At 34.0% G+C, this 19,050-nt stretch overlaps 1 protein-coding gene across 12 annotated transcripts in view; it reads left to right on the forward strand.

The window, feature by feature from the left end:
- The window catches only part of LEKR1 (leucine, glutamate and lysine rich 1), a 171,189-nt gene that overhangs the window by 151 nt on the left and 151,988 nt on the right, over window positions 1–19,050 (forward strand). For 7 of the 12 annotated variants that reach the window (XM_011379394.2, XM_023524340.1, XM_011379335.2 and 4 more), the window contains exons 2-3: window positions 2,965–3,054; window positions 13,955–14,169. In XM_011379394.2, coding sequence (XP_011377696.1) covers window positions 3,007–3,054; window positions 13,955–14,169 — 263 coding nt within the window. In that variant the 5' untranslated portion in view covers window positions 2,965–3,006. Of the gene's footprint in view, window positions 1–11; window positions 593–2,964; window positions 3,055–7,260; window positions 7,378–13,954; window positions 14,170–19,050 lie in introns of those variants that run through there. The other 5 variants (XM_011379374.2, XM_023524347.1, XM_011379360.2 and 2 more) reach the window with 4 other exon arrangements.

Raw genomic sequence — 19,050 nt, forward strand, 5'->3', positions numbered from 1 at the left:
AGACAACGAACCGCTTCCTTGAGTCCCTGGATGCCTCCGTATCCCCGGACGCAGTTCGGAGCGGAGGCGTGCTGGCATCCGGGCAGAGGGCCGGAAAGCTGAGCGGCGGCGCCGCGGCAGCGGGATGGGGCCCCGCACCTCGCCTTCGCCCCCTTCTGCATACCTTGCCTGGTTCCCGCCAGCCTGCCGGCCCAAGCATCCCCTCTTCCCGGGATTGCGCGGCTCGGCCTTACCCCCAACTCCTTCTTCTGCCACAGCAGGTCCCGAGAGAACGGGGTTAGAAAGGGACAGAGTTCAAAACCCTTCCGGCAGTTTTGGCTGCCCTTGCAGTTGGTTTCAATTTGGAAAATTCCGCCGCTTCAGGAAAGTCTTAGGACAGGAACTCCTGCTTCACTTGACCATGACCTGCTCATTTGTGGGTGATTCACGCCAGGGGAATACTTTATGGAAGAGCTTGAAAACTAAACATGAGTTAATGGCCTAACGTGACACTGATGTGAGAAAGGGAATCGGAAGTGAACAATCAGGACGTATCTGTGTTTTTGACATCTTCCTTGTGATCCTGTTACAGAGCAGATACACAAATACCTAGGTAACTGCTGCCAGTTATCACCGCACCCTTTACCGGTATACACGTGTGTAATGTGAAAGAATAAAAGGGCCTCATTTGATAAAACGCGCACGTTTTCCCCCTCCCTTCCTTGATAAACTTCTAATTTGTGAATGCTTCCACTATTCCTTTAATATATATGCAAATCTTTAAAAAAAAATTTTGTATGCAAATCTTTAAGAACCAGAATACTTTTCTTGACCTGGTAGCCATTTCTTTACAATGTAAACAACAAGGAATATAGTTCCCTGTTTCCATATTTCCTTGGGAGTTTAGCCTAAGTGCCTGACTTCTAGTAACCACCTGCTTTGTTATAGCGATATCCATTCCTTAGAACAAATGCAATTAGCTAGTATAGATGGCTACTTCAATTACCAGATGAATTTAAAACGAAGTATGAAAGAGTGTATAGCAAGCCGTGTTGAGGACAGTTACATTTATCTTGAGAATGGGTATGTATGTAATGGACTGTATCTGCCTGGCTGTATAAAAAGAGTGGGGTTTCTTTATGTCTTTGTAATCTCATTAACAGATTGGCTGTGATTTACATTTCAGTCTGGTTAAATGCATATTCAATAATAAATTATCTTTCTGCACTATAGAGAGATTTTTCTGTGTTGGCAGGATATTTTATTTTTAATTTTTCCTCAGTAATCAGAACCTGCCAATTCTTCCCCTCTTGGTATAGTAAGGCCACAAAGTTGGACTACATTTACAGACAATGAAGGTACTAAATGAAAACTGTTCCATTGGTGCCTTGTTTATATCGTCAGTAGATCCAGGCTCTCAAATAATTTTGTGAGTGGAATTTTAAAAGGAAATTTAGTTGATAATTTAGTTGATAATTTAGGAGAAATTCCGCTCCCAATAGAGTTTAATTAAGCCGATGCCATCTTACTTTACTGATGGTGAATCCATTGTAAAATGGTAGAGATTAGAATAATGAGCCTTCTGTGAATAATGAGCTCTTTCCACATTGTGGTGATGGTCTGCCAAACATCAAATTTTTATGTACTTGGCCATGTGGACCTATATTAACTATGTCAGTTAACTTTACCCCCAGAGTTAACTCCAGTTAACTTTACCAAAAACGCTTGTGTGCGCATGCACACGCGCGTGCGCGCGCACGCACACACACACACACACACACACACACACACACACACACACACACACCATTTATATAGGAAGATAGCTCATTGGTTATTTGCTTTAAACAGCAGCTCATTAAAACAAGGGCTTTGTGCTCGTTTTAGAGGGAATAGGGAATCCTCTCTTCTACCAATGTTTACACAATTTAAGAAAATACTGCCACTACAGGAATTTTTGTCAACTATAATTTCCCTGCTACCTTGGCATGGTTGAGGTTGCTGTCTCTGAGAGAGTGTTATGTCTCTCCAGTCTCTCTTTATTAAAATCCTGCCCTGATCAGAAGCAAACAACTTCAGAAATCCTTCACTAATTCCCTATACCAAGACATTTTTCTTTCCTAAACTCCTAGATTGTTCTTCTCTATAGCTCTTCCGCCTCAGGCCTTCTTCCCTGCTGTGGAATTGTGCCTGTATCATCTTACTCTGCTGCCCCCCTTCTGCCCTTCACTGCTAGGGTATATATAAACATCTCACTCATGAAACTGGACTGTCTGTTCTTTCTCCATATTTGGGAAAGATTAAAAAAAAAAAAAGAACCCAAAGTACTCCTCCATTCATCCTGTGTAGTTTTATGAAAGTAGTGATATTGTTTTACATTGAATTCTTTTATTATAAAGTGAAAATCTGTTAAAATATCTTCATAAAAATTATATAAATGTTCATTTATGGGTAAAATTGGAACCTGCCTTCTCATGCTGTGATGATTCTTCTGTTCAATGCCTGCATATCATATTTAATCTGATAACTGAATATTTTTTCTGTACATCATTATTCAAACCAGCATTCATGTCATAATTGCTTTTCTTATCTGCTGAACTAAAATACCATATTTAGATATTTAGAAGCTTTTCAGAAAACTTGCTTTAAAAAAAAATAACTGAAATAAATGGGTCTGTTTAAAATGTTAAGTGATCCTTGTTCTGTATTTGCAAAACAAATAATTAGTTGTGAACCACCACAGAAATTAGAATTAGACTATTAATTTCTAGAGAAAGAGAGTATCATTTCTGTCAATAGTCTCTCTCTATAGGCCTTTCCGGTTCTGTTGGTCTAATAACAGAAAACCCCACTTGAGTTGATGAAACAAACATTTGTTGAAACAGTTATAACCATTTATCTATGAATACTCCCAAGAGTTTATACCTTTCAATTTGAACTTTTTTGCATTATTTTAATTCTGATTATTGCTATCAATATTTTTAGATCATTTTGCTTCAGCACTCCCTCAGTATATTTTGAGAAATTATGGATCGTCACATTCCCATGCATGCGTTACCTGAAGAAATCCAAAAGGTATGATATTATATTGTTATTACAGCATAATATTTTAATGGATAATTCTAAACCCTGAGAGAGTGAATTCAGAGATTTTGTATTTATTTTTATGAGGGCATCTGCAATGAATTGGTGGAGTGGGGAAAGGAAGAATCTTAATGGTCAGAATTGTGGAATTCAGTTCAGTGCAGAATACATGGCCTGTGAAAGAAGACAGATATGCAATTCCAGCACAGTACTTGACCTGGTGTTCGCGGAGCCCTCAAATGTCCAAATAGTATATTTAGATATTTTCTAGCAGCTTGTCAGGAAAAAAAGTTGTTTTTTTTTTTAAACCGAAATAAATGGATCTTTAAAATTATAAGTGATCTTTATTCTGTAAATTTTGGAAAACAATTAATTAGTAGTATACCACCACAGAAATTACAGTTAGTTGATGCTAAAATTTATGATGCTAAATTTTTAAGTCTCTTTCTATATAAGGGTTTATTTCAGTTTCATCTTCATTATTGCTACTTCCTGTGTACCAGGCACTGTTTTAAGCTCTTTCATGTAATCTCATTTAATCTGATTAGCATGCTCCTCTCCTCCCGGTTCATAGCTATCTTTAGGCAAAAGCATTTCTGACATGTTTAGTTTGGCAGTGCATACATTGTTAACAGTATACTTTAAAAAATATCTCTTTGAAACTGACAAATTGTGAATTAAAACCTGAGACCTTAGCTATTATAATCATTCAGGTTTTTCAGTAAAGCAACAGTCAACTCTATTAACCACCAATCCATTACTTTTTAATTAAAAATTGCAGTCAGCTCTCAGATATGCTTTTATCCTTTGAGCATGTTGCTTTCGGCTGTCTATTGCTATTAACCATCCCATTGATTTTACTTGATGCTTACTGTTACTGCGTGTTCTTCAGATTTATGTAAACTGCAACCTGGCAGGAACTGGAAGGGAAGTCCAGTTACCAGAAAATACCTTTTCAACCATTGCATTTAATTTGCTTCACCTTTTAAGTTAGGTATAAGAGACAGTAAGCACAGAAAGAGCTCAGCTATGCTATACTTACCTGAGAAATGGTGCTTTTATGTGTTGGTAGACATGGAATGTCCTTCTTCTCTCCCACAACTGAGTTCCTTCCATATACTAACCTGTGTGTTAGAGATTAAAAGAAGCAAAACAAAACAATCTGCAAGAAACAATACCCGTGCTTCATATCCCAATCATTCATCAGGAAGATGATATATAATGACATGAAATAATAACTCTAAAAGACAGTATATGATTTAAATGTATATAAGATAGTATCTTCTCTGAGAAAGGAGAAGGTGGGGGGAAGAATCCTCCAGTATTGTGATGGTCAAGGGAGAAGCTTTATACAGAAGATGGAATTGGGACTGGTCCTTGAAGGTGGAGTATTTTTATAGACAGGCAGTAGGGTATGGTAGGCCAAGGGAACAGACGCTTACTGGTGAGAAAGAGCTGGCCAAGTTAGAGACTGTTTAACAATGCAAATGTTTTAAATATATGAAAGAGTGTGTATTTATTTTGACAAGGTTTTTATGAGAGTTGTAGAATTTTTTTCTCATATTTGAGGTACTTTATAAGAAATTGTTTTAAAATGCTGAAATCAAGCATTTCATAAATCTACAGTTATATTCTCAAAGCAAGAAAGGCAAGCAGCTGCCCATACAGTGCAGAGAAGTAGGAACACCAGGAGAAGCTCAGCTGCATAAGGCACTGGACAAGTATTCTGATTGTAGCCTTTGTCCTGCTTATTGTTTAGAATATAAAGTGCAGCTTTGCACTTTTTCAGACCTAAGTTAGATACATTTATACCACAGATGTTTATCCAGTGCCTGTTATGTACCAGACACTATTCTGTGTACTTTATTATAAAGCAACCAATATGTGTACATGCTTCCCATAGCCTATTAAAAGCACAGTCTAAGAATAAGTTTGTTTTTCTATAACTTTTTAACTATGTTTGATTCATCTAGGCTGTTCATAATGTACTTGTTAAATTGCATAGTGATCAGACAATATATCTATCTACTCAGCTTGCATACATCATTCTGTACAGAATCATGTTAAATAGGTATATAGCTGATAATGGTAATAGGAGTACTGTGGATTCAAATTATTTAATAATACTTCATTATTAAAATGAAAACAAATTATTTTTTTTATAATGGCTTGAAATTGTTTTTTATTTCTTTACTGGGTAAAAAAAAGGATGTGGGGTGTGTGGATCACTGTATAGTGACAGAAACGTTTTTTAAAGGCTATCCCCCATTCCACACCCCTTGTTCTTCTGTTAACTTTCTATGTTAGTTTTATGCTAGCTCTTCTTTCTAGAGAGCCCTCTGCTGTGTTTCTTTTGTTTTTTTGTTGTTGTTGTTTTTTGGAATGTTTTTTGTCCTGTGTGTAGACAAGGAAGGTTAGTGTAGAAATCAGGGAAGAGAAGGCGAGGGGAGCCCTTCTTTTTATTTCTTTCCTTACTTTTTCTATATGATATGGAAATGGAGTAGTTGGTAAATTACATGAAAAAATACTTGATAAAGAACATGAGAAATACTGTGCTACGCTGTGCTTTTAATAGCAAAATAGGTAGTAGTAGAAATGTTGCAAGAAAAAGTCGAGGTGGTGGGGGAGATGGCCACCGAAGGGAAAGTGTGGAGAAGAATGCTCACGATAATAAGCTATAGTTAGAGAATCCATTGCTTGACTAGAAGGCTACGGTTCTTAAATCATCTCCCCACTGGTCTCTTCTTAGGGAACCTTAGGGAAGGAAGAATAAAGTAATCTTTGACTCTCATTCCTAGATCTTTTTGCTTTTAATCACAATTTCTGAATGAGCATAAAACACATCTCAGTCTCGCATCTCCCCAATGGCGCAAAATGTAACAGGCCCATGGACTGGGTAGCAAGACCACACTTGTCCCCTTTGTCTGCTGTTAAACTCTACAAGTTACTTCCATATGTACCTACACCATAGTTTTAAATCTTCTGTCTCTTTAGACTAAGCTGACTCCTATCTGCCTCTGACCTCTGATAACCAATAGCTTTTCTAGAATTTTCATCCAGCATTCTGAAAACAGAATGCACTTGTAATGATAATACAGTTCTGTTTAGGATTTTATTGCCACAATTTAAAACTAAATCAATACTTACAAATCAGCAAAGTAATAATTCTATGTCTCTTTCCCTCTTGAATGTCAACCCATTTTAGAGACATATGGACTTCCTCTTTTTAAGAAAAAGCAATGAACAACTTTCCTTTTGCTGTTTTTGCTTGGGGACATACACAGAAATCAAAAGTGTAATAAATTAGTAGGAAAATCAATTATTTTGCAAAAAGTAAAACTAATTCTCTCTTTTTTTTAAGTGGTGACAAAATGAACACTTGTAATAGGATTTTAGCTTCAGGAGATATTTATTACCACAGCACACAAAGTAAAATAAAAAGACCAGAGTTGTTTATTTTATGAAACAGAAGTGGCAGTGCAGGGGTTGGAGAGCACACTGTTCTTTCTGGGATAACAATCCCTTTCCCCAGCAGTAACAGCTCATTTTGTCCTGTTTCAGTGTAGTAATTTTAGTACTTTGAAACTTTGAAATTTATTCAGAATAACAGTTTTATATTTCCAAGCACAGATTGTCATTGCCAGAAAAAATAAACCTAATTTTCCAGGTCATTTTGGGCCACTGTGGCTAGGGTCAGGTTTTGTGTTGAGTTAAAGTAGAGGAAGAAAAATGAAAAAATGATCATAGAAATGTAACATTAATATTCTGGAAAAATAGTGTGTGTCTGTGTGTTTTGTTTCTTAAAGCAATTACACTTTTAAAACCTAATGATTATTCACTTAATATGTGACCCAAGATAGTTCATTAGGAAAACAGTTTTTAAAAATGTTTCTATGAATCTTGAAAAATATGCATTTGTGGTTGTCCAAAATACTTTTGCTAGCTGGCCATAGAGAATCATAGAGTTTACTAAGGTTAGGTTTCCTAGGGGAAAAATAGGTATTGGAAAATATACTTTGGAAGCATATATGGATAAGCTTGGATGTGTCATGTATAATTTATGTATGAAGCCAACATTTCTTGAAATTGCTCAATAAAATTTCTTTATAGATTAATCTTTGGTATTTTAGTCTCAGACTGATTTATTTTTATTTTGATTGTTTTCTTATTAAACTTCGTATTTTGAGATCACTGTAGATGCACATGCATTTATAAGTGGTACCAAGAGATCCCGTATACCCTTCCCTCGGCTTTCCCCAATGGTAACATCTGGCAAAACTATACTACAATATCACAACCAGGATATCGACATTGGTAACAGTCAAGATATAGAACAGTGATTCTTCGTGTTGCCCTTTCATAGCGACATTCGCCTTAACCTCCCCTGTCATACACCTCTACCACTTCATCCCCCACCCCTAATCCATAATCCCTGGCAACCAATGATCTGGTCTCCAATAATTTTGTCATTTCAAGAAGGTTATATAAATGGAATCATGAGCTAGACAGCAAGACCACACTTGACCCCTTTGTCTGGTGCTATGTAACCTTTCGGGAGTAGGTTTGTTTCACTCAGTGTAATTCTCCGGAGCTTTATTTAGGTCGTTGCCTATATTGTTTATTCCTTTTTATTGTTGAGTAGTATTACATGGTATGAAAATACTATAGTTTGTTTAATCTGTTGGAAGAACATCTGGGTTTTTTTTCTACTCCCGTTTTTGGCTATTAAGTACAGAGTTGCTGTAAATATTCACATATAGGTTTTCATGTGAACATATGTTTTCATTTTCTTGGGATAAATGCCCAAGAGTGTAATTGCTAGGTTGTACGGTAGTTGCATGTTTAGTTTTTTAAGACACTGCCAAACCTTTCCAGAGGCTGTACCATTTTACATTCTTACCAGCAATGTGTGAGTGATCCAGTTTCTCTGCATCTTTACCAGCATTTAATGTTGCCATTTATTTTTATTTTAGCCTTTCTGATAGGCATGCAATGATATCTTGTTGTGGTTTTAATTTGCATTTTCCTAACTGCTAAAGATGTTAAGTATCTTTTCATGTGCTTATTTGGCATCTGTATCTCCTAAGTGAAATGTTTCTTCATGTCTTTTGACCATTTTTAATTGGATTTTTGTTGTGTTTTTTTTTTTTTCTGTTGAGTTTCCAGAGTTCTTTATATAATCTAGATACTAGTCCTTTGTCAGATATGTGGCTCACAATAATCTTTTCCCTGTCTGTAGCTTATCTTTTCATCCTCTTCACAGGGTCTTTTGCAGAGCAAAAGTTTTAAATTTTGATCAAAATCAAGTTATCAATTTTTCCATTTATGGATCATGCTTTTGGTATCAAGTGTAAGAACTCTGTCTACTTTAGATCCTGAAGATTTTCTCCTAGGCTTTTTCCATCTAAAATCATATTTTTATGTTTACATTTAACTCCATGATCCATTTTGAGTTATTTATTTATTTTTTTTGTATAGAGTGTAAGGTTTAGATTGAGGTTCATTTTTTTAACCTATAGATAACCAATTGTTCCAGAACCATTAGTTAAAAAAGCTATCTTTCCTTCATTGAAATGCTTTTACATCTTTGCCAAAAAATCATTTTGGCATATTTATGTAGTTTTATTTCTGGGTTCTCTGGTCTATTCCATTGATCTCTATGTCTTCCATCTGCCAGTACCACACTGTCTTGATTACTGTAGCAGTACAGTATGTCTTGAAATCAGGTAAAATGATTCACTTTATTCTTCTTTTTCAAGATCGTTTTAGCTTTTCTAGTTTCTTTGCCTTTCCATGTGAATTTGGGAACAATCCTATCTATGTCTTAAAAAAATCTGGCTAGAATTTTAATATGAATTACATTAAACTTATATATAAATTTTGGGAGAATTGATATCTTTAATATTTTGAGTCTTCAAACCCATTAACACAGTATGTGTCTCTGTTTATTTAGATCTTTGATTTCTTACATCAGCATTTTGTACTTTTCAGCATACAAGTTCTGTGCGTGTTATGTTAGATTTACATCTAAGTATTTTATTTTTTGGAACAATATTTTTGGTATTATGTTTTAATTTCACTGTCCATGTGTTCACGCAGTATATGGAAATACAGTTGATTTTTGTGTGTTTATCTTGTCTCATTGACCTTGTTGAACTTATTAGTTCTGGGAGTTTTATTGTGGACTCCTTGGATTTTCTATGTGGGCAATCATGCTATCGCAAATAGGGACAATTTTGTTTCTTCCTTTTTGATATGTATGCCCTATGTTTCCTCTTCTTGCGCTGGCTGGAACTTACAGCATTATGTTGCATAAGAGCAGAGAGAGTGGATATCCTTGCCTGTTGCTTATCTGAAGGGAAAGAGCACTCAATCTTTCATCATTCAGTATAATGTAGATGTAGAGGGTTTTGTAGGTGCTTCTTTACCAAATTGATTTTTAAATTGGTGGTGCAGAAGATTGACTTATTGATGAGGAAGGGTCCCGATGATCTTATGAAATGGTCAGATGGTCTCTGTGGCTAAAAAGATCAACTGTCTTGTCTTAAAATATTTCTCTCAATCTGAGTAAAATTCATTAGATAGACACTCATTGTTTTGAGTAAAGGCATATTTTTAATGCATATCCTCTAGGAAAGCTAATCATTTTATACTGCTGTTACTCTTACCTTTATGGGACAGTTTATCGGTTTCTTTTCTCCTTATCCAAGCATCAAAAGCATGGGATGGGTGGAGGAAGAAAGAAGGAACAATTTTTGGAGTAGGGAATGCTTCAGTTGGGCAGCAGGAGGTTACTGAATGCCTTTTCTAGTTGAAGCACAGACAGGAGCATTGAAAAGGATCTGAAGCCTAATTTAACCTTTTAAAAATTTGCATCATTTTTTATATTAAATAACTATAATTTAAGAAGTACAAACACTCCATCTGAGTTTATTTTATAATTTATTTTCAAATGGTTATGCATCTGTTTAATATACTGCATTTGTTAATGCCTCCTCCAAAGCACATCTTATGGGAAGCAAAAACATCCTGCTAATGATAGCCCTTTACTCAAGAATGACAGCATGTCATTATTTTACTTAAAAAACGAGGAGACTATATAACACCAAGTTATAAGGATGAAACACAAATTATATTTCACACATACACACACAAAAACCCAGATAACTTTTACTTCTTTTGGAAACATAATTATAGTATTTCATATCTCGTCAGGTTTCACAGAAATGTCCTAAGTAATTAGCCCATATAGACACTAAGAATTTGAAAGCATTATTACATATTTTCAGTTGTAGTTTTACTTACAGAAGATTCAATAATAGCATTGAAAACTTTTGTTCAATGTACTTATTGAGCATAGATCACTCAGTGATCCAGGTTATACTAGATGAAGTCTGGAGACTACTCTTATGGACCTATTATTTTATAATTTGATTATCTTATTTCCTAGATCATAATGATACTGTGTTTTGTCTTTATTTGCTGAACTTCCAGAAGACTTGTTCTATAAAATGTATTGCTTCACTTATTTTAGTTTTCCCTCATGATCGTTGTGGTATAATAACATTCTAATAGCTTTCACAACTGTGAAGCTTATGCTATTTCTGTTTTGTACATCAGGCTGCAAATAAGCTCCACCTTGCAAGAATTTTCTTTAGAATAAGGATAGGGTACTTTGCCAGGAGCAAGATGAGAACTGTGATTAATGGGCAAAAGGTTAAGGATGAAAGTGCCTTGGAGTAAGCAATATAATTTTCAAATTGATGAGAAGGAATCAAAACTCAAGATGAGCAAAGGGATTGTAAGAAAATACTCATCTGCTCTGAATTAGTTCAGGTTTCTTGATGCAGATGAATTATATTACTGGGGACTGACAATACTTTGAATGGGATTGCAGAATCACTCTAGGTGATCTTTGAGGATATGTAGAGAGTAAAATAATGTACAAATGTTATTCCATGTATAAAATGACCATAAATTACAACCAGTAAACTCAATTTCAATGCCAGGCAAGATTCCGCAATATACTATCAAAGGATGATTTGTGAGGATATATTGGAGAACCAATAAAATTAGACCAATTTTGTGTTCATCGAGAGAGCAAGCAAGTAGGTCCTGCCTTTCCATTTTGTGTAGTTACTAGATTTGGGAACTGTAGTAGGCATAGAAGATATGGACTTTATGAAGGCATTTGACAAATTTTGTCATATTTCTAAAGACAATGTGAATAAATATAAGCTGGTTAAAAAGAAAATGAGGTAGTATAATAATCAGTTGAAGAACTGTACCTGAAATGTACTGAGTAATGGATCAGCACCAACCAAGGAGATGTGACCTGCTGTGGAGTCCTGTCCTCAACGTTGTCACATTTAATGTTTTTTTAATCAGTGGATTCTACAGTTACCAGGTTTAGGAACTGTAGTAAGCATAGAATATATGAATTTTATGAAGGCATTGGCAAATTTTGTCATAATATTCTTGAAGACGATATGAATAAATTTTGGTTGGTTACAAAGATAATTGGGTAGCTGGCCCTAAAGATTTCCTAAATGCCTGTGTCTTCAGCACTTATGGGCCTAGTTGGCTCATTACAACTTAGAGCTTGGTTCTTTTGGATATGATGTCCAGTCCTTTTCTACCAATCATCCATGAGTAAGGTGGATGGGTAGAGGGAGATTTAGTCACATTACCAAACAGAGCAGCCAGAACTGAGGAAGGTAGGTCTCTAAAAAACATTGGAAGGAATGGATTGGTATATTCAATAGAATGAGATGTGGTTTGCACTGCAGTATTTATTATTATTATTTTTTAAAATAGGGGGCTTTATTTAACATAGAATGCAGTTATAGTATATAATAGCAACACATGAGTGCTAAAAATACAAAAGATCATTGTAATCTAAGGTCGCATTAGAAGATATTACTAATGATATCACTAATGAGATATTAGAGTGAGGGAAGTTTGAGGCCTCTCTTATTCCATTTTAGTGAGACCAGCCACACTGAAGTATTTAGTTCTGGGCACCATAGTTTGAAACAGATAGAACACAGGAGCTAGTTCCGAGAAAATTATCTAGAATGAAGAAGAAATTCAAAACCATGTCATACAGGAAACAGCTGAAGGAATTAGAAGTGTTGACCTAGAGAAGAGGAGATACAGAGTGTTCCTGATAGCTGTCTTCAAATACCATAAAGAGTCCTGGGGTTGTTCAACATGGTTATGAGGATGTCTAGGACTGGAGGATGCTCCAGAGAGGCCGATTTGGGGTCAGCGTGAGAAAACATCTCTGTGTTTGGTATCAGTGGCCATCAGAGAGTGATAGAGTCACTCTTGGAAAGAAATGGAATTAACACACTGGAAGGAGAACAAGGAGATTATAGGCTCCAAGCAAGACCAGCCATTTCTCCTGGGAAATGAGCTTTTCTTTCAGATGGAGCTCTATTTGTCCTTTGGAAGAACCAACTCTATCCTGTGTGCCCTGCTCCACCCTGGGATTGACTAGCCAGCCCAGTCTACCTGCCAATATGACTCTCTGAATTGTCTGTAGTTCTGGGAATCACGTTTTGTAGGGTTCATGTGCGGGTGAGTGTATGTATGTGCGCAGGTGTGTGCACGTGGCGGGAGCGGGGGGTGGTCACTGAGGCTCTGGGCTCAAGGACTATAAATGGTCTCCTTTTTGGTGAAGTAGAGAATTGAAAAAAAAAAAATTCATTCATCTGCATCCTGCAGTGCTGCATTATGGTTTTTCATCTGACTTTTATTATTTGAGTTTAAATGAGAAAATTTTTCCTGTAGAAAGTTTATTATTTTGTTCCAACCCACTCTTGTGTAATAGCATTGATAGGCGTCACTCTTAGTTACAGGAGCCATTTCTATAGTCTTAAGAGAGGTGGTATTAAGAGTAAACACTCCTCCAATAATCCAAGTGTTGTTTTCATTTTAGTGCCCTGGAGCAAATATTTAATGAAGCTGTCTCTTTTCCTTTGTGAACAGCAAAACAGGTAGAGGCTACTTGAGGAATATTTATGTACTTGACACAGAAAAAAAGAATCACTTCTCCCTTGACTTTGCTAAAATTCTACTTTTCACTGCCCTAATGTTGACCAGAGATGTGAACATTATATCTGAAGAAAGTAAGAGAATTTAGCTGAAGTACACATTGTAGATAATAAATATGATACAAATGGTCACAGGTATAGGTGCTGGTTTTAGGAAGACCTGGATTTAATCCCACCTTCTCCACCTATCAACTGGTTATTTAACTTCAGTAGTCTTCTTATCTATGAAATGGGTTTAACCATAACAACCTGAGAGGAAAAGAACTAATTTAGGGAGATGAGATTAGGTTCAAAGAGTTTTTTTCTATTTGTGGTTTTAGGACAAAATGTTAAATTCTATAAAAATCATAAAATGTTAAAACTGAACAGGAACTTAGAGTTCATTTGGTCCAATGCCTTAATTTTATGAATGAGGAAAATAAGATTTGAAAAAGCCAAGAGGCATCTTCGGGGTCAAGTGCAATTGGCAGTGAAGGGCCAGTGATTTCTTCCTACTTTGAGGAAAAATCATCTTAAAACAAGAATTGTAAAGATGTTTTCATTTTAAATTTTATTTTATGGAAAATATTTCAAGAGTAAATCTTTCTTAGAGATACCATGGAGAAATAATTACTCTGAAAGACCCTTTTCTAATTCCAAGATTTTGTGCAGTCAATTTCATTCCAGTTTTAAAATTTTATCTAGATGTAGGCAATGTTGTAATTATTACTTCATGACAGTACAGTATGCATTTACTTTATTTGAGCAACATGGTTGCAGTAACATCTTCAGTTGAACTTTATTTTTCAGAATTAAAAAATATCATTTTAGTAAATATATGTTCTATTTTCTAGATGTCCCCTGAAGAAAAAGTTTGTAAGTACTGTGGAGTCAGCTATCTAATACTTCATGAGTTTAAAGCTATGGAAGAAAAAATAAAAGCGATGGAAAAAGAGATGAAATTTTATCAAGGAAGTGTAGAACGTGAAAAGAGACTTCAAGAAAAGCTGCAGTCTCTTAGCCAAGATTTTGAACAGTACAAAGTTGACAATGAATCCAAAACAGAAAGGTTGGAATATGTTATTTTTTTCTGTCATTTATTTAGTTTGAAAGTATGGTGCAGAAAATAAATAGGCTTTTAGTGTTCTTCTAGAATTTCTCTATATCAGGTATAATTTATACTTTAATACATTTGAGTTTGTTTATTAATAATTACTGAGTATAATTATTAATTATAGTTTGAGCATACTTTGAGGCATATATTTACTCTCTGAATGATTAGAAACCAATTAATTCAGTAACTGTATGTTGAGATGAGTTAAGTTTTATGTTTCCCCAGATATATGTTTTAATTTTATCATTAGGAAGATTTGTCTGAAAAATCAAGTAAATTTTGGTAGTTTTTGATAGCTAACATTTGTTTTAAATGGCCTTGAATATTTAGATTTATAGGATAAGGTTTTCATGTTTTGAAAATGATTTCAAAACATTAAAATTGGTACATGATTCTAAGTCACTGAAATAAATTGAAATTGAAATAAAATTAAATAATGGGTTCCTAATGCTGTCTAATCAACAATTTAGTTTGCCTAAAGACACTTCAGTGAGCTTGTACAGACACTTCTATAGAAGGGTTTTTAGCTTTACCTTTTTCCTATGAATGAATATTTCTCCATTTAAAATGGTGACAGTTGGTGTTTAAAAACTTTGAATTAATGAAGTTAATGAATATGTCTTTTTAAAAACAAACTTTCTTAAATCTCTTGGGATTAAATACTTCTATTAAATTTTATCACAGATTTTGATAATTACATTAAATGTTAGTTGGGCCCAATATTTCTTAGTTCTTTACCGGGAAAATTTTGTTATAGTGTTTTAAATTTCAGACCTGATAATAAAGTATTTCATACTATTTGAGTGAAAAAATAAAAAATTTGAAGTATTCAGTTTAGAATTTTAAATTTGGAGGGTTTTTGCTTGTCAGAGAATCTTTTGTTTGGTGTTATTCACACTTTCTTTAACAAAAGATTGTATCATATAAGTACATAAATACACCAAATAAAACAAGTATATAGAAGAAAAGGCAAGAAAGTCTCTTTTTATACTTTCTTCTTATTGGAGACAAAACCACTTTTAATGGTTTGCTATATCTCTTTCTAGATTCTTCATTGTGTCTTTAACTATATTACAGATATCTTTCTTTAATATGTATTATATATAAGCCATGTAATTTTAAAAATATTTATCTTTTAATAGACTAGTTTTTAACATATCATTGTGTGGCTTTTACTACTTAACTATATATTTTGGAAATTTTCTTGAATATATTCTATATATATAGATATATATACACATGCACATATTTATATAAGTCACATTATATGCAAATAGTGACTATATTACCTTTTTATTTCTAATAGTTATACCTCTCCACCTCTTACCCTTCTTTTTTGTCTCTTCAACTTGGATTGGACCTTTAGAACAGTGTGGAATAGTAAATTTGTACAGTGCATCTTGGTCCTATTTCTTGGTCCTATATCCTATTTCTGATTTAATGTAAACCCATCCAGTGTATTTCTGTATTAAATAGGATATTTGCTATAGGTTTCTATGTTTACAGGTGAGGTTGGCCTGTAGTTTTCTTTATAAAGACTGGCTTATACTAGCCTCTTAAAAAAAGTTAAGAAAGCTACCATCTTTTATGTGCCGCAGACATTTTGAATAACACATTGCCGCTCTGGTAGATCTCCTTCATAAAAAATGTGTCTTGTATCTTTTTTGGGTAGTAGAATTTTGATGACCTATTATGTTTCCCTATAATTATTGGTTTATTTATGGATTTTTGCCTCTTCTTGAATCAATTTTGGAAATTGATATTTTCCCAGAAAATCAAGCATTTCCTTAACATTTTAAATTTCTTGGTATTTAGTAACATGTAGTATCTTTTTATTTAAAAGTTTTCCTTTGTATCTGTTTTATCTTCTGTCTTTTCTTGGGTTAATTATTTGTGTTTGAGGGAGGGAAGGATGAGAGAGGAGAGAATGAATGAAGGATAAAGAAGAGAGAAAACTTTTTTCTAGGATTTTAGCTTAATAGATCAAACCTATTTCTTTTTATTTCATTAACTTATACTTTTATTTATATTTATTTATTATCCTTTAGAAATATTAGTTTTCTTATGAGTTACTTTATCAAGGACTTGGTTAATTTATTTTTATTCTCTTTTTTCTAGTAATTCCATTTAAAGTTATCGAATATCCCTGTGGGAACAAGGTTTGGCAACAACAAACATTTTGATAATAGTGTTTTGTTTTCATTTACTTTTAAATAAGATAGAAGTTCAGTTTCTATTTACTTTTTCATCTAAGAAATTCTTGGAAGAATATCTAAGTGGATAGATTGTGGGCTTTTTTTTTTGCTATCTTTTTGTTTATGTTCATTTTTATTCCATTATAGACAGAGAATGTGAGTTATTTAGAAGAACTTATCTAGAACTTAAACTGAGTTTTTGGAAATACTTCATAGCTATTTGAAAAAGATACATATTCTTTGTTTTAGAGATATAGTTTTTAATAGATCCATTAAGTTATACTGGTTAAATGTACTATTCAAATCTATATTTCTTTACTTATTTTTGACTATTTCATTTGACAAATCATAAGGGAATATTAAAATCTTCCAAAATGAATATAGATTTGTCAGTTTTTAGCCATTTCAAAGTTAAATTAATGGGATATATAGAACCTATCTTTTTTTTATTATATATATTAATAAGAGAATATTTTTCTTGAGCTATTTCAATTTTTTTAACATTTGATTTTTAAAATTATATTTTATCTCCTTATACTTCACAAATGTTTTATATTGACTTTTAAAAAATTAATAAACTTTAATTTTTAGAGAAGTTTTATGTTTATAGCAAAATCTAGTGGAAAGTGCAGAGTTCCCAGATAGCCCTGTCCCTGCACACTCACAACTTCCCCCACTATCTACATCCCACACCACAGTGATACATTTGTTACAATCAGTGAGCCTACATTAACACATCATTATCACCCCCAAATCCATTGTTTACATTAGGGTTTACTCTTGATGTACATTCTGTGGGCTTTGACAAATGGGTAAGGCCAGGTATCCACCACTGTAGTATCATACAGAATAGTTAGTTACATTGCCCTGAAAATCTCTTATGTTCTGCCTGTTTGTCCTTTCCCTCCCTCTAAGGATTGGCAACCATTTATCCATTTGCTGCCTCCATAGTTTCGTCTTTTTCAGAATGTCACATAGTTGGAATCATACAATATGTAACCTTCTTCAGATTAGGTTCTTTCACTTAGTAATATGCATTTGAGTTTCCTCCATGTTTTTTCATGGCTTGATAGCTTATTTCTTTTTAGCACAGAATAATATTTCATTGTCTGGATGTACCACAGTTTATTCATTCATCTACTGAAGGACATTTTGCTTGCTTCTACTTTTAGCAATTATAAATAAAGCTGCTATAAATATCCATGTGCACCTTTTTTTGCATAGACATGCATTTTCAATTCCTTTGGTAAACACCAAAGAGTATGATTACTTGATTACTGGATCATACGGTATCTATAGGTTTTTTTTTTTTTTTTTTGGGTAAGAAATCACCAAACTGTCTTCCAAAGTGGCTCTATCACTTTGCATTCCCAGGAGCAACAAATGAGAGTTCTTGCTACTACACCCTCACTAGCATTTGGTGGTGTTGGTATTTTGGATTTGGGCCATTCTAATAGGTGTGTAATAATATCTCATTGTTTTAATTTGCATTTTCCTCGTGACATATGATGTTAAACATCTTTTCATATGCTTGCTGTCTGTATATATTTCTTGCTGAAGTGTTCGTTCAGGTCCTTTGCCCATTTTTAAATCAAATTGTGTATTTGCTTGTTGAGTTTTAAGAGTTCTTTGTATATTTTGGATAATGGTTCTTTAATAAAGAACTGTTGCAAATATTTTCTCCCAGTCTGTGGCTTATCTCCCAATTCTCTCGACATGTCCTCTGCAGAACAGAAGTTTTTGAATTTAATGAAGTCAAGCTTATCAATTGATTTTTTTCATGAATTTTGCCATTGGTGTCATATCTAAGAAGTTACCACCGTATCCAAAGTCGTCTAGATTTTGTCCTATGTTGTTTTCTAGGAGTTTTATAGTTTTGCATTTTACATTCAGGTCTATGATCCATTTGATTTTGTGTAGGGTATAAAGTCTGTGTCTAGATTTTTTTTTTTTTTTACCTGTGGTTGTTTCAGCACCATGTGTTAAAGAGACTGTTTTTACTACATTGCGTTGCCTTTGCTCTTTTGCCAAAGATCAGTTGACTGTATTTATGTGGGTCTATTTCTAGACTCTCTATTCTGTTCTATCAATCTCTTTGTCTATTCTTTCACCAGTGCCACACTATCTTGACTATTGTAGCTCTATAGTAAACCTTGAAGCCAGGTAATGTGAGTCCTCCAGTCATGCTGATCTTTAATATTGAGTTGGCTATTCTCTCTTTTACTTCTTCATATAAACTTCAGAATCTGTATTCACAAAATAACTAGCTGAGATTTTGATTGGGATTGGATTAAATCTATAGATCAAGTTGAGAAGAATTGATATTTTGACAGGATTGAGTCTTCATATCTGCAAACATGGAATATCTCTCCATTTATTTAGTTCTTCTTTGTTTCATTCATCCAAGTTGTGTAGTTTTCCTCATATAGGTCTTATACATATTTTGTTAGAGTTTATTAGGGTTATACTTAAATATTTCATTTGGGGGACACTAATGCATATGGTAATGTGTTTTTAATTTTATATTCCATGTGTTCATGGTATAGGAAAGTTATTGACTTTTGTATATTAACCTTGTATCTAGCAATCTTGCTATAACTGTTTATTAGTTCCAAGAGTTTTTTCGTTGATTCTTTCAGGT

The sequence above is a fragment of the Pteropus vampyrus genome, unplaced genomic scaffold (assembly GCF_000151845.1).
Source record: "Pteropus vampyrus isolate Shadow unplaced genomic scaffold, Pvam_2.0 Scaffold12, whole genome shotgun sequence".
Taxonomy (NCBI): Eukaryota; Metazoa; Chordata; class Mammalia; order Chiroptera; family Pteropodidae; genus Pteropus; species Pteropus vampyrus.